Below are 16,587 nucleotides of genomic sequence, written 5' to 3'. Positions count from 1 at the left end.
CTTCTGGGGGTTATGCAGACACAAGAAACCAACTGGTATTTTTGTTGCATATGAGTATTTTGCCAGCATGTTAGTATGTATAATAAAAAGCCATTCGCTATTGATTAGGCAGCATGTTTGTGCAGATGAAGTACTTCCTTAAGGACTTTTTCTGACTTTCCAGTCTTGATGAGTCATTCAATCAACTGATTAAAACCAATAAAAATTATGGGACCAATCACCAATGTTCAGATTTTCAGTGACTTGAAAATCTGATTTTGTTTGTGGACTCTGTGCTCTTGAAAAAATCTAGTCCTGATCATCTTGTGTGTTAACAGAATTTATTATCGATTCTACTTTGATGATGATTTCTGAGTTGTTTTGTTTCGTTTTTTTGTTTTTTGTTTCCAGGAGCGGAAGTTTGTTGGGGGTTCTGGTCAGATTACGGAAAGGATAATGGAACTCCTCAAAGGCAGAGTTAAACTTGAGAGCCCTGTAGTCCGCATTGATCAGTCAGGTGATAATGCCATTGTGGAGACTCTAAACCATGAGCGCTATGAGGTAATTCAATAAAAATAAGAGTAATTAGCATTTAGTGTGTGTGCGGAGGGGAATGTCTGTTGCTGCTCTTAGCCAAATGTAATCAGCACCACACATTTGTGTGTCTCTGCTTCTCAAACTCCCCTGAAAGTCTTTGAAATCTGCTTTACTGATTTATTTATGACTGGGTGTCTTATGAGCGTATTGTTAATTGGTTCCTGACATTACTCTACCTTCTCTCTGCTTTGTTTTATTGTGTCATTTTATATTATAGTACTTAGAAATTTCACCTTAAATAAAGGAAAATATTATTCCTGTTCCTATCTAAAATTGCAGTTGTGTGTGTATTATATAGCAATGCCTTATGTTTCAGGGCAGATATGTGATTAGTGCCATCCCCCCAGGCCTGACTACAAAGATCCATTTCAACCCAGAACTACCATCAGAGAGAAACCAGTTAATTCACCGTCTTCCTATGGGTTCTGTCATTAAATGCATGATGTACTATAAAGAAGCCTTCTGGAAGAAGATGGGTATGTGGGTATTAACTACCGGGAAAAATGAAGAGCTTAGGAGTTTGTCACACTACCTTTAAAGCCAGGGGTTTATTAACTTTAAGTGTAGAAGAATGAGTTAAAAAAAATTTTTTCCCCAAAACCGTATGTGAAGGTGCTTCATTTCTAACATCTGAACAGCCACCCATTGCATTAAACTGGGGGATATTTTTTATATTGTGAGCATTTATATCTCTTCAGCCAGCTACTAAAGCCAGGTCTTCACTAGACCTAGAAAGTCGAGTAAAAGTTTGTAACCCCAGCTATGTAGAATATGTAGCTGGAGTTGGCTTACCTTAAGATGGCACCAAGCTCAGCTTCACAGAGAGAGGCTGATAGGAGCAAACACTGCTATCAGCTTCCTTTACTCCTTGCAACTGCAAAGAGTACCAGCACCTACTTGAGCCAGCCTCAGTGTTTGATTTAGCGGATCTTAACTAGACCCTCATATTCGAGCACCAGAGGATCAATCTTAGGCATGGTAAGTATAGACATGGCCTAAGTGACTGGGGTTAGGAAGAAGTTTCCTCTAAGGGTAGGTCATTCCACTGTTGTCGACTATAGGGTTTCTTGCATCCGTCTTGGAAGCATCTCATCACTGTCAGAGATACTAGACAGGATGGACCAGGGTGCCAATCCACTATGTTGTTATGTCTTTCTTACCTCTACTGTTCCTACCCTCCTTCTGTATAATCCCTATTGAGAATTCCAAGAGTACAAGATTGAGACTCCACTGAGTAGACCTGTCTGTTGCTGTTTTGTGCAAGTTGCTTAATGAAAATATTTCTACTAGAGTCTGAATTACTTTTGCAGTTTCTGTTATTTGATAACAATAAGTCTACATAACTTTATGTGAGTCACAAATAAATTCTTGCAAAGCAACAAAGTCAACATTTTAAAAACAAATTAGGATGTGTGTATACAAGCAGTTTTGGAAATTACTGATGGGTAGAGAATGCTAGAAGAAGGTTCCAGATTTCTAGGTGTTTTCAGTGAATGAAAAACAACTTTGAATTTACTTTTTATTGAACTTTTCTTCATTTATATCAGTACATAACACTTAGCAGTTATTATGTCTGACCACCATCTTGTTTTCTCTTCTCCTGTCAGATTACTGTGGCTGCATGTTAATTGAAGATGAAGAAGCTCCAATATCAATAACCTTAGATGATTCCAAACCTGATGAAACTGTGCCTGCCATTATAGGGTAAGGAGCCCATAGTCCTAGATTTATAGAGGCTTGAGTGGGAGGAGGGGACACATGCAAGTCACTATAGCTGATATGCAGCCTTCGGGCATCCTCTTGTGTGGGATAAAGTAACTATGTAACCCCATCAAGCCTCTGCACTCCTTGGAGCAAGACTATACAAACTCTCTAAGTAGACCAGTGCACAGGAAGCTGGTGGGAAGGGAGGTACATTGTCCAATGTAATGTGCCATTTCCCATGGCTGAAGTTAAGCACATATTTAAGGGTTTTGCTAAATTGTGCTCAGAGAGATTAAACCTCTCTCACTCAAATTTACCAAGCATTTTGCTCTGGCTACAGTGGGCCTCCTCTTTTGGCCATGTCAAATACTGAAAACCCAGTTGACAGAAGCCATTGTTTGCCTTGAATCTGGACTGCACTGAAGAGAGATGAAGAACTGTTCCCTACAGCATCTTGTAATTCAGTCAAAGCACAGCTGTTCAGTGACAGATTAGAATTCTGGAGAAGCTGCCAAGTATTTAGCATTTCATTTTGAAAGGAGAGCTGGAAAATGTATAACAGCATTTAATTCACTCTTTTCAAAAAGCAATTAAGTGAATATAAATTTTAAAAACTTTAGAAAATGTTTCCATTTTAAATCCAAGCTAACTTTCCAAACAAGGTGAAAAAACACTTGTGTGTATCTACCAAATAATTTCATGAAAAGTATGCAGAGATAGCTCCTATAGAATTGTGTAACATTATGGGCATGTTTTAAAATGACCACATTCTGAACGCTATGAAACCCCCTAACATTCCTCTAAAGTTACTGTCAACAACTGGAATGTAAATATTTTTTCTTGCTGTTAAAATCAATGTTGGAATCATCTCTTTTCTAATATGCACAACTTTGTAAAGGATTCTAGGAGCCAAATTCATCTGAGATGTATCTCCATGGAGGTCAATGGAATTTCTCCAGGAATCAATTTGACTCTAATGGAAAACATCTTAGAGCAATTACTGATAGGAATATGACTGTAGCTTCCTATGTTGATTGTGATAAAAATCTATGTTGTGTAGCAGCACTCCCCTGCAGTTGCCCTATAGCTGACCTCATCATGAATCTTTTAATAACATAAATTGTATTTGACTTCATGGTAGGGGCAACTAACTAGGAATTTAGAAGGACAAGAAAACTAAAGCACAGTTCAAGGAGACTAAGGTCTTGGTCTCAGCCAATTTGGATTTAGGTCTCTATGTGGAAAGAGAAGCTCCATGTGTTGTGTTGGTTGATTATTTTCCCCCTCTCGCTATATGAAAATCAGGATGTGCCTAATGGTAGCCTAATTCTGCTTCCACTGAAGTTAATGGGCACTTTAACCACTCACTTCAGTGGGAGGAGAATTAGGCCAATGCTGAGCAATTTTGAATATTCCACTGCAAAAGTGTCTATGATTTTTCTAGAACTGTGAGTTTTCTTTGATACCATAGGGCACTATTGACCTCAGCGCAGATCGCAATGGGGTAGATGGAGTTTGTTGCAAAGGGCGCAAACCTTTCTGAGATCTACCATAGACTCTCCATTGTCAATATTCTGTGCCTGTCACCTTAAGTTTGAATTGCTATACTATGCTGTATTCTTTGGGATACACCTACAACCCATTAGGAAGTCTCAGCTAGCACAGCATGCAGTAATCAGTTTTGCTAGTTTCCTGCATGAAGCACTTTACTTCTGTGCTCTGTGATCTGTGTACAAGCTGATCATTTCCTGATATAATGCTAGAAGCTATTGAGTAATCAGTCTGTGTATTGACACTGCACAATACTATGTCCTCTTTTGTCTTTAGTTTTATCCTTACAAGAAAGGCCTATAGACTGGCAAGTGTCAGCAAAGAAGATAGGTAAGAACTTTACACATTTCAAATAGTACTTTTATAAGAGAGTTGTTCTTCAGGCTGCATCAGCAAGTAATTTTACATACACAGAGGGCAACTACAGATAATAGTATTCTCCAAGGACCAAACTCTGCTTGTGTAAGCAGACACAGCTTCCAAGGAATCCAGTTTAAAGTGCCCTCATGCTATCTGCTTTTTTAGGTTATCACTAATACATTGTGTTTCATAAATAATCTTAGGGCATTGTTTTTTGTCTTCAATAACTGCTGGTTATTGCAAAGATTCCAAAAGACTGCCTTCCTTCTTGACCATTTTCACAAAGCTGGTCCATTAGTGGAATGAAGGGACTTCTGAGGTACATAACTTTTGCGGTCCTTTCTCTACAAGCTAGGCAAAAATATTCTAACATTTTTTTTATTATTTACATACTCGTATAAACATCCTTGTCTCTAACAGTGCTATTTCTACAACCATAAATGAACTACTTTGTTATTCATAATAAATAAAATATCATTCATTTTCCGCTCCATACATCTGAAGAAGTGGGTTTTTGCCCATGAAAGTTTAGGCCCAAACGAATCTGTTAGTTTTAAGGTGCCACCAAATGGCTCATGTATTTAAATACCATTGAGCATTTTACAGGTCAAAATCTGCTCTCAGCTACCCTGTTGTAAATCTGGAATGATTCCATTGGAGCTATTCCAGACTCACATCAGTGAACCTAAGTATAATTTAACTCGGTATCTTCAGATAACTGTACGAAAGTTAATTTATTTACACTTAGTCCAAATAAATCTTCCAAGTGTGATGTCACAATTTAATACTTAGACATCTCTGTGTTTAAAAATCTGGCTTAGAGTATGAACTTGGAAACTGTTGCACATACAAAAATAACTTTAACATGTATTGACAGAGATTTTGACTTTAATTTTAAGACCAGCAGCAAAGAATGAGGTGATTTTTTTTTTACTTTTTTATTTCTTCTGATCCCTGTGTATGTTTATATTTAGGAAGAAAAAAATCTGTGAGCTGTATGCCAAAGTGATGGGCACAGAGGAAGCTTTATATGTAAGAAACACTGCCTATTTATTCATTTACACTGTGGTCACCCTCCTTGTTTGTTCTGAATGGTGAAACAAGGACATTTAAATTTTAGTTCTCAAAAGCAATGCAGGTGATACCATATGATATCACTTTCCTAGTTGTGGTGAGCCCCAATCACTAGAAGAAGACAAGAACTCCGTCTCAAAACCAGAAAAGATTATAACAATTGTCAAAGTTGTCTATATTATATAGGAGATTGAGGCTCTGTCGAAGTGTAAATGTGCTCATTTGTGCTGTTGGATAGTATTAACAGAATGCGCTAACAGGCTTGTATCAGAATTTTTAAAATAACAATTAATAATTCAAATTTTTTGTTTCCTAGAAGCCAAATATTTACTTATTTTATTTCCAATATTCTAGACAACAGCTTGTTCTTTCTCTCATGTTCTGTTAACTGTTACAGCCAGTGCATTATGAAGAAAAGAACTGGAGTGCAGAACAGTATTCAGGGGGTTGCTACACAGCCTACTTCCCACCAGGCATCATGTCTCAATATGGAAGGTAAACTAAATAACTTTTTGGGTTTTATTTTTTGAAGCTTCTGTGTAATGGTTACAGTATTCTTTCCATTCAAAACATAAGGCGCATACAGCATATGGGTGAAATCCTGGTTCCTCTAGTGTACACTGCTCTCCTCCCTTTAATCAGTTAACTGATTAAACAATATGTTAACCAAATAAATGGGATTTTACATCCCTAGCCTAAGTGCTATGAAGTGATGGGTAAGGCATATGGCTTTGTCCATGAGCTGAACTAGTCTCTGGCAGCTGTTTCAGGTCTGACATGATATTTCCTCTGTGGCCCCTAGAGACTCCCCCTCTATGAAGAGGGAATGCAGTTCCTTTTTCTGTGTTGCCCAAGAAGCCTGTGGAGTAGCCTGGTGTCCTAAAGAGGAGATGCAGCTTTCCATTCTGCATACAGAGGCACCTCTCTCTCTCTTCCCCTCTAGCATGCAGCCATACAAATGGGAAAGTTCTGCTGAATCTCAAAATATAAGAGCAACCGATCACTGCAAAGACATCATTCATATCTGGTTGCAATGGAAGAGTAAAAACAAAGCAGTCAGACGGGGGAAATAAATCCATTTAACCAGAATACATTTCTGGACCCTCTTAGGATCGTTCCCTGTTTGGGCAATAAAAGGAGACACCTTCAAGTGTATATCTTGAATTTTCTATGTCACAGATAATGTAACATATTGTAAATAGCAGCAGGTAAGATGCTTATCTATGGGAAAACCTAATGTATTTCTTTCCTTCTCTATAACAGCTCATTAGGAGTTCTTGAGGAGCTTAACAAGCTCTTGTGTCAAGGGCACTAATTGCTTTTAAAATGATTGTCAGCCTTCTCTTAGTGGCTTTTGACATTGACAATTTGTTTTAAAGGGTCATTCGCCAACCTTTCCACAAGATCTTCTTTGCTGGCACGGAGACAGCTACCCAGTGGAGTGGGTACATGGAAGGGGCTGTGCAGGCAGGAGAGAGAGCAGCAAGAGAGGTACGGGAAGCCAATTTTCCTTGATCAGGGCTATTGGAGACCAAAAGCGGCCAGATGTTTCATGGAAGTTTTGGTCTTAGTGTCTGTCTTGGGATATGCCTGCATTTGGAGCATGGGCTGTGATTCCCAGCTGGAGAAGACATATCCATGCTCAGTGTCCTGGAGCTAATGCACTAAAAAAAATGTAGCTATCCTAACATGAGTGGCAGGGCCTCCCCAGATACATGCCTGTCAGACACCCTAGATATGTATTCGGGGCTAGCAGCCCTTTCCACCATTCATGTAGCTGTGGCTACATTCTGATTTTAGCCTACTCTCTCACAGAGAGCTAGCACAAGTGGGCGTCTTTGAGTTGTGAATCGTATGCCTAGCTCAAAGTGCAGACATACCTTTGGTGCATTTGCTACTGTAACTACTACCAGGAGAGGACTACTAGAATTAACCGTGGCAAGATTCCAAAACCCCGCAAACCAAAGTGTAACTATATTCTGTATATACTGTATTAAGTAATTTAAAGCATTACAATTTAATGTCTCAGACCAATCAGAATGTTACCAAATTCATCACTGAACTATTAAATCAGGGGGGACATGATTGCTCTCTTTAAATATATTAGAGGGATAAATACCAGGGAGGGAGAGGAATTATTTAAGCTTAATAACAATGTGGACACAAGAACAAATGGATATAAGCTGGCTAGTAGGAAGTTTAGACTTGAGATTAAAAGAAGGTTTCTAACCATTAGAGGAGTGAGGTTCTGGAATGGCCTTCCAAGGGAAGTAGTGGGGGCAAAAGATCTATCTGGCTTCAAGATTAAACTAGATGGGCTTATGAAGGGGATGGTTTGATGAGATAACATGATCTTGGTAACTAATTGACCATTCATTATGGCTGCATCTAGAGTGGAAAGTTTTTCCGCAAAAGCAGCCACTTCTTGCGGAAAAACTTGCCAGCTGCCTACACTGGCCGCTTTGAATTTGCGCAAGAACACTGACGATCTAATGTAAGATTGTCTGTGTTCTTCCGCAAATACAATGGCTCTCCCATTTGGGAAAAAGCCCTCTTGTGCAAATGTTTTTGCGCAAGAGGGCGAGTGTAGACAACTGAGAACTGTTTTGCGCAAAAAAGCCCCGATCGCGAAAATGGCGATAGGGGCTTTCTTGCGCAAAACTGTGTCTAGATTGGCACGGACGCTTTTCCGCAAAAAGTGCTTTTGCGCAAAAGCGTTCGTGCCAATCTAGACGCTCTTTTCCACAAATGCTTTTAATGGAAAAACTTTTCCGTTAAAAGCATTTGCGGAAAATCATGCCAGTCTAGACGTAGCCTATCAGTGGTAAATAGGTCAATGGAGGGATGATAGGAGTTACTATAGAGAACTTTCTGGGTGTCTGGCTGGTGAGTCTTGCCCACATGCTCAGGGTTTAGCTGATCGTCATATTTGGGGTCGGGAAGGAATTTTCCTCCAGGGTAGATTGGCAGAGGCCCTGAAGGTTTTTCGCCTTCCTCTGTAGCATGGGGTACAGATCACAGCTGAAGGATTCTCTGAATCTTGGGGTCTTCAAACTATTTGAAGGCTTCAATATCTGAGATATAGGTGAGAGGATTATTCTAGCAGTGGGTGGGTGAGATTCTGTGGCCTGCATTGTGCTGGGGGGTCAGAATAGATGATCGTAATGGTCCCTTCTGACCTTAAAGTCTATGAGTCTATAAATCCAAGCCTGTGTAATAGATCTTGGGCCTTAAAATCTCAAGCCCAATCCCGCCTTCACATATGCCCATGCAACTTCCATCAGAGTTGCACCAGCTATTATTTCCAGTTATAGATCCTTGAAATCTGACCCTTTTGGTACAACTGATCATTACGTTTTGCTTCTCGCTAGCAGAGAACACTTACCTATGTTCTGTTAATCCATCATAGGCAATGAACAGTCATGGGGGGATAGGAAGGCAAGCAAGCAAAAAGCACACACTGGGCTTGTTTCTCAGTCAGGGTATTTCTATATGGCAGCTGGGAGTGAGTCTTCTTGCCCAGATAGACAGACTTGTACCAACTCTGCTTGAGTAGCACACTAAGGTTATGTCTACACTACAGTGCTATTTCGAATTAACTTAATTCGAAATTGTTAATTAGAATTAAGCTAATTCAAAATAATGCATCAATGCACAAAAACTATTTTGAAATAACGTTTTGCTATTTCGAAATAGCACGTCCACACTGAGTGGCCCTGAACTGAAGTTAAGGCTGGCCATAACCAGTGATGGCGGGACATCAGGTTAGGACTTAGTGTGTGGGGCTGCTGCCTGAGGCTAACTGAGCTTCGTGTTTAAAGGGACCCTACCCCCACCCCGGACAGACAGTTCTCAGGGTTCCCCGCTTGCTTGTCTACCTTGATGAGGGACAACAAAGCATTCCTGTCTTGGAGTGCCCTGAGTTCCCGCACTCAGGACACCACAGCACTTGGCCACATGGAGCCAGAGCTGCCCTTGGGCACGCCGGTGTGTCTTGTGGGGTCGTTGCCATCAGCCCGGCTGCACTTGCTGCAGGCTGCCATCCGGAGGTATATCGGGGGGGCTGTCAGGATCCAGGAGGCCCTGAGGGAGAGTGTCTGCCCCGAGGAGCCCTCCGAGCCTCCCCGGTCCTCCCCACTGGGGGCTCATGCCCCATTCCTCCTTCATGTCCTTCCACTTATCCTTCCCTAGCCCCCCTTCTTGATGTCAAATAAAAGACTCGTATGTTCAAAAATAGAAACTGGGTTTATTGAACAAAACTGGGGGGGGGGATGAACCTCTGGGGAGACTGGGAAAAGGAGGTTGGAGAGGGGAGGGGGAAACCTGGGAGGAGGGAGCTGGAAGGGGGAAGCTCAGGGTTGGGGGTCTTGCCGGGCCAACTTGACTTTCATGCTAACCTGCTCCTGGGTTCGCATGTGGCCTTTGATGGCCAGGCTGGCAGCTATCCTGCCATAGATGGACGTGTTCCTCCGTCTAGTGCAGAGATCATGGATTTTGGGAGCATCCACCCCAAACCTGAATAAGGTCCATGATCTCCACCCTGACCAGGAAGGCGCCCGCCTTTTCCAGCTTCTGTCATGCTCCTGGGAGCTGGCAGACTGCTCCTGGGGAGCGGTGGAGGGCTGGTTGCCAGTGGCTCATGTTTTGGGGTCACTGGGTCAAGGGTCCAGGGGCCACTGCTGGCTCTGGGCTGGCAGGCTTGGAGCTGGCACAGGCACTGTAGCCAGGGTCTACCCCTTTAATGGCTCCGGGGCTGGGGGAGAGGAGAGTAAATTTTCCTGGTTGTGCCCAGAGTGACCACCAGGGCTCCCTGGGAAGGCTGGAGGCCCCCTATTTCGAATTAAGTGTCTACACAGCACTTAATTCGAAATAGCTATTTCAAATTCGGTGTTACTCCTCGTAGAATGAGGTTTACCAAATTCGAAATAAAATAAGGGCTCCACCATTTTGAATTTATTTCGAAATAGCGGTTTACCTGTGTAGATGCTATTAAAGTTAATTTGAAATAACTGCTGTTATTTTGAATTAACTTTGTAGTGTAGACATACCCTAACAGTGGCAGTGTGGGCATTGCAACGTGGACTAGCCACTCAGTCTGCCGGCCCCCTGGCTCTGAGCTCCGTTAGTGAGCCCAGGCTGCCATCCCTGTTGCAGTGTCCTCATTGCTATTTTTAATGGGCTAGCTAGAGTAGGGCTAGTGTGAGTTCATCTACCCAGTCTGGAAGGCTGGCTCGCAGCAGAAGTGTGGGCATACCTGAGATAAAAGGACCTGAAGGTGGGCAGAGATTATATTTTGCACCCATTGTTCCTTTCTTCTAGCAGAGCAGCGTAATGGAGGCTGAATGTGACTGAGATTTGGGTCCAGGGCTTCCACTTAATATGATAGTATATTATTTTAATAATTCTACATTTTTCAGGTCTCCCCTGCTTCTCCTTCCCTCTACACACCTTTACAGTGGTGGCTACAGATATATTTACCTATTTGTGCTGCAGACCTCTGCCCTTGTTACAGTGCTTTGGTTTTTTATTGTTTTAGAAGCACTCTGATTTTTATACGCCCCAAAAAGCCGAGGGATAACTCCACAATTGAGAACCTTCAGAGACAATCCAAGCAGCATCACTGTCAATAGGTTTTCAGTGTCATGAGTGACACAAGATTAAACTTTAATATTTCTCAAGTTGGATAATAGACTGTCAGGTGATCACCTGTGCCTGGGGGGCTGAAACCTATGGCAACTGCCTCAAGTGGGAAAGCTGCACAAATTGCTCTGATGTCTAGCTTATGGTGTGGGGGGGGATCATTTTCTTAATGTTACTTGATGTTGCCTGCCAGTGCTTATTCCAAACTAATAGAAAGAATGTTCATGTGGTGTCGTCATTTTTCTTCCAGATATTGTACCGTATGAAAAAGATCTCAGAGGGTGAAATCTGGATGCCTGAGCCAGAGTCGAAGGCAAGCTTTGTCTCCTATGTATTTGTAAAGCAATAGCTAGACACAGTGTTTCGGTTGTCTTAGCTAAGTTCTTATAGCAGTGGGGCCATAGCACCCTTGTGAGGGAGAGAGGAAGATCTTGTTCTCTGTTTTGCAGATGGGTAATTAAGGTCCATAGACAATTATTTCAATGTCCAGGTTACCACCGGGAGTTTTAGTACAGGCAGTCCCCGACTTACGCGGATCCGACTTATGTCGGATCCGCACTTACGAACGGGGCTTTCTCGCCCCGGAGGTCGGGGCGAGAAAGCCCCGTTCATAAGCTGCTCCGGTGCCCCTGGTCTGCTGGAGACCGTCTCCAGCAGACCAGGGGCACCGGGCGGGTTCCCGCGCTTCTGAGGCTTTGCCAGAGCAAAGCCTCAGAAGCGCGGGGAACCGCCACTGCTGCCGTTTCAGTCTGGGTGCCTGTTGTCTGCTAGGGACCGTCCCCAGCAGACCACAGGCACCCAGACTGAAGCCGCAGCCGGGTCCCGCGCCTCTGAGGCTTTGCAAGAGCAAAGCCTCAGAGGCGCGGCACCCTGCTGCCGCTGCGGCTCTGCTCCCCGTGTCCCTGGTCTGCTGGGGGGGGGGGGGGGGGAACAGCTAGTGTGCTCCCCCCACCCCCCAGCAGACCAGGCTTTTGTTTTGGACTCTGGGGCAGAGCAGCTGGGGCGCTGCCGATTGGTCCTGCAGCGCCGCTCTGGGCACTACTGGACCAACCCGGCAGCACCCCAGCTGCTCTGCCCCAGGTCCTGATTCAGCTGCTGCTGGTCAGTTTCAGCAGCGGCTGAATCAGGACGCCTGGGGCAGAGCAGATGGGGTGCTGCTGGGTTGGTCCAGTAGCACCGAGCGGCGCTACTGGAGCAACCCAGCAGCACCCCAGCTGCTCTGCCCCAGGCGTCTCAAGTCAGCTTCTGCTGAAACTGACCAGCGGTGACTACAGGAAGCCCCAGGCAGAGTTTCTCTGCCCTGGGCTTCCTGGAATCAGCTGCTGATCAGTTTCAGCAGCAGCTGACTTGGGGACGCCTGGGGTTCTTAAGTTGATTCTGTATGTAAGTCAGAACTGGCGGTCAGTTTCAGCAGCGGCTGAATCTGGACGCCAGTTCCGACTTACATACAGATTCAACTTAAGAACAAACCTACAGTCCCTATCTTGTACGTAACCCGGGGACTGCCTGTATAGCAGAATCAGGTTCATTTTCTGGATGAGTCCCAGGCCAGTTCCCTAGCCACAAGATCACCCTTATTGCCTAACCTGTTGTTTGGCTTACATCAGTCGTTCTCAGCCTTTTCCATATTGTGACCAATTTAAAACAGAAGGAGTTTGGGGGATCCCCCTTCATTTAGCTAGAAAGAGAGAGAAGCGTGTGACTTACGGAATATATTGGTGGTCTCTGTATTCCCCCCCTCTCCTGGCACTAATACTGAACATTTCCTCCTGCAGGATGTCGTAGCCCTGCCAATCACTACTACCTTTTGGGAAAGAAACTTGCCCTCTGTACCAGGACTGCTGAAGCTCGTTGGATTTTCCACTCTCTTAACTTCAGTGGCTGCAGTGGGGTTGTTTACCTACAGAAAGGGGCTCCCTGCTCAAAACTAGAGTGTCCATGGGAAGCTGCACACTTGCTGTTTTCCCCTTCCTAATCCAAGGGTTCTCTTTGGAGAGGAGTCACCCGAAAGGCTGGAAAAAGCAAGGGGCCTTCTTTAGCCGTTCGTTTGAAGACCCACATTAACTACTAAAACCATTCAAATCAGTGTCGGTTAAACAACAAACAGATCAATTATGACGAAAAGTGACATTTCTAGTTTCCTTCTACTTAATTTGTCTTGATTGACAGCATAAAATCAATTACATATATTTCCAACTATCTGGAGGGGACAATCCAGAGCAGAAGCTTTGCAAAGGGCAAGATGCCTTTGGATAATACATTTTCTTCCATTTGCTGTTGTATTGTTTTAAATCAATTCTTTGTGCCGAGGCTCAGTAAGTTAGGCAGCTCTTCTGTAAAATCCCTGCGGCACAGAAGACTGACAAGCCAATCTGCCTTAGAACAGCAGAAGTAAATTAAAAACATGTTTGATGAATTATTAGAGATACAGAACTTCACCATGAGCTGAATGAATAAAGATAATTAGCACTACAAGCCCCATAGCTCAGTTCAGCCAAAAAAAAGGGGATGCGGATGTACTTTTTGACTGTGATATTGAACAAATGGCTATGCTTGTTTAACAGTGGAGATCTGTAGCTAAGTTGTGCCTCTTGAAATAAGGGATCTTTCGGAAAAGGCTTTATTTTTCGAAAGATCAGCGTCTAGACTGGCGCTTTTCTCCGACAAAGCTCCTTGCAGAAAAAAAGCGGCAGCCATTTTTATGCTAAGGAACCACGGGAGATTTAAATCCTCGCTTCATTAGCAATTGCGATACGTCTACTTTACATCCCTTTTTCAGAAAAGGGATGTAGTCTAGACGTAGCCAATGAGTTAATAGTGCTTCAGGCCTGATCCTGAAATCAGTGGGCGCAGATGCAGGCCCTGAATGAACATTAATCCACGCCTCTTGGCAAAACTGAATCAGTGCTGTCTTCTTATACCTAATAAAACCACACAGCTGCTTTCTGCAATTCTCTCATGTTGAATGATGTGCTTGGAGAAGCCAAAGTGTGTCCACTGATTAAATTAATTAAGTGTCTACAACTTTTCTGCAAGTGCTGGGTTATAGTTGGTGTGGTGTGTTCTCCAAATGTATTAACCAAATAATCACTGTTATTAACTGAAATGGAATATATACATTTCAAAATGTGCCACTGTTATTAACTGCTTTTGAGAATGTGAATATTGTATGTACGTCATGGAATTCTATTGTAATTCAACAGTAGTGAAATGTGCCTTTAAATATTCCTCAAATCTTGATAAAAGACTCATTTTGTAAACCTTTCTTCAGATTTTTTCGCTCACATCTTTTTTGAGTTTGCCAACAGTGTCCTACTTATTTTAGAATAGTGATAGAAATGTAGCCGTGCCCATGTGACCTCTCTCCCAATCCACTGTGCCTTAGAGAACACACGAATGTAGTTCATCCTGGAGTAAACTTCGTGTGAACCAAGACAGGAAGCTATTGCCAAAGCTAAAGACTTTTCATGGAGGCAGCTTTCCAACTGCCCTCTTCCAATAAAAGCTGGGCACTATTAGTGCCAGCCCTCAGATGATTGCAGCTGCCACAATAGAAGGCACCAAACCACTGGCTTTGTCACTCAGATTGGCTGCATGAGGATCCCCCAGGCAGCACCATTTTCTCAGATGCCAGTCAATTACTCATTCTCTTTCTTGAATTTACTGTTGGGGAAGACACAATATCAGCAGGGAAGCTCTTTGGAATGTTGGGTTTTCAATACACTCATTGGCAGGGCTAAACTCTTATTCAGAGGGAGTCTGTGGCAGTCTCCCTGCAGAAATTATCTTAAATTGGAGCAGTAGGGAATTCAGTTCCGCTTTGTTCAACAAAGGAAAAAGAGCAGCTACCCATGTTATTTGCCTGACAAATGGCCACCCCTTTAAATCTTCTTTACATCACTCCAGCAGTGGCCAGCTGAGGATTCCCATGTTCTGGGGACTCTGCCAGGCTCCAGAGGTGACACTGAAGCAGAGAAGAAATCCTGTGCCACCACACCTCACAGGGGCACATGTAAGAGGCACAGCTTTGGGGAAGGAATATGGCTTGAATAGTGCTGCATTCTAGCAAATTCCTGGCTACAGGAATGGCCCTCTGGGCCAGATATAACTCAAAGCACTCTGACTTGCTCTAAGTTGCTCTAGGAGTTGAATATTTCACTGGCTTAATACAGGACGTGGTCTACCTAGACTTTAATAAGGCGTTTGATACAGTCTTGCATGACCTCCTTATCAATAAACTAGGCAAATACAATTTAGATGAGGCTACTATAAGGTGGATGCATAACTGGCTGGATAACTATTCTGAGAGAGTAGTTATTAATGGTTCGCAATCATGCTAGAAGGGCATAATAGGTGGGATTCCGCAGGGATCAGTTTTGGGACTGGGTCTGTTCAATAGTGTCATCAATGTTTTAGATATTGATGAAGAGAGTACGCTTATTAAATTTGCAGATGATATCAACCTGGGAGGGGTTGCAAGTGCTTTAGAGAATAGGGTCATAATTCAAAATGATCTGGACAAACACAAGAAATAGTCTGAGGTAAATAGGATGAAGTTCAATAAGGACAAATGCAAAGTACTCTACTTAGGAAGGAACAATCAGTTTCACACCTACAGAACAGGAAGTGACTGTCTAGAAAGGAGTACTGCAGAAATGGGTTTAAGGGTCATAGTGGACCACAAGCTAAATATGAGTCAACAGTGTGATTGTCTCAAAAAAAGCAAACATGATTAACAAGAGTGTTGTAAGCAAGATGCAAGAGTAATTCTTCCCTTCTACTATGCTCTGATTAGGCTTCAGTTTGAGTATTCTGTCCAGTTCGAGGCACCACATTTCAGGAAAGATGTGGAGAAATTGGAGAAGGTGCAGAGAAGCGCAATAAAAATGATTAAAGGTCTAGCGAACATGACCTACGAGGGAAGACTGAAAGAATTGGGTTTGGTTTAGTTTGGAAAAGAGAAGACTGAAAGGGGACACGATAGGGCTGCGTCTAGACTGGCATGATTTTGCACAAATACTTTTAACGGAAAAGTTTTTCCGTTAAAAGTATTTGCGCAAGAGAGCGTCTATACTGGCATGTGCCTTTGCGCAAAAGATTTGCTCTCTTGTGCAAGAAAGCTTCAATGGCCATTTTAGCCATCAGGCTTTCCTGCACAAGAAATTAACTTGGCTGTCTACACTGGCCCTCTTTCGCAATAATACTTGCACAAGAAGGCTTATTCACTGAGCGGGTGCGTCAGAGTATTTGCGCCAGAACCACTGATTTTGTACAGTATAAGGTCAGTGTTCTTGTGCAAATACTCGTGGCCAGTGTAGACAGGCGGCAAGATCTTGCCAGTCTAGATGCACCCTAGCTGTTTTCAAGTACCTAAAAGGGAGTTACAAGGAGGCGAGAGGAAAATTATTCTCCTTAACATCTGATGTTAGAACAAGAAGCAATGGGCTTAAATTACATCGGGAGATTTAGGTTGGGCATTAGGAAAAACTTCCTGACTGTCAGGATCAGTGTTCCCTCTAAGCTGCGGGGCAGCACAGCTTCACAGGTGATTAATCAGCCCTGCCCAATCAGAGGCTCAGGGCTCCATGTGCATGGAGCTGACTGGCTGGGTGGGGCTGATTAATCACTTGTGAAGCTTGCTGCCACACAGCTGAGAAGGACCACTGGTCAGGATGGCTAAAC

The 16,587-nt window shown here is 43.2% G+C and overlaps 1 protein-coding gene across 1 annotated transcript in view; it reads left to right on the top strand.

The window, feature by feature from the left end:
• MAOA (monoamine oxidase A) overlaps nt 1–14,170 on the top strand; it is a 61,182-nt gene extending 47,012 nt beyond the window's left edge. Inside the window, exons 7-15 of the mRNA XM_006137895.2 lie at nt 391–540; nt 893–1,052; nt 2,184–2,280; nt 4,108–4,161; nt 5,166–5,223; nt 5,663–5,760; nt 6,645–6,756; nt 11,156–11,218; nt 12,681–14,170. Coding sequence (XP_006137957.1) covers nt 391–540; nt 893–1,052; nt 2,184–2,280; nt 4,108–4,161; nt 5,166–5,223; nt 5,663–5,760; nt 6,645–6,756; nt 11,156–11,218; nt 12,681–12,836 — 948 coding nt within the window. The 3' untranslated portion in view covers nt 12,837–14,170. The remainder of the gene's footprint in view (nt 1–390; nt 541–892; nt 1,053–2,183; nt 2,281–4,107; nt 4,162–5,165; nt 5,224–5,662; nt 5,761–6,644; nt 6,757–11,155; nt 11,219–12,680) is intronic.
• The last annotated feature ends 2,417 nt before the right edge of the window (nt 14,171–16,587 follow it).

The sequence above is a fragment of the Pelodiscus sinensis genome, chromosome 1 (genome assembly GCF_049634645.1).
Source record: "Pelodiscus sinensis isolate JC-2024 chromosome 1, ASM4963464v1, whole genome shotgun sequence".
NCBI classification, from domain to species: Eukaryota; Metazoa; Chordata; order Testudines; family Trionychidae; genus Pelodiscus; species Pelodiscus sinensis.
Note: the sequence above shows the minus strand (reverse complement) of the source record. Positions and strands in the feature narration are given on the sequence as shown.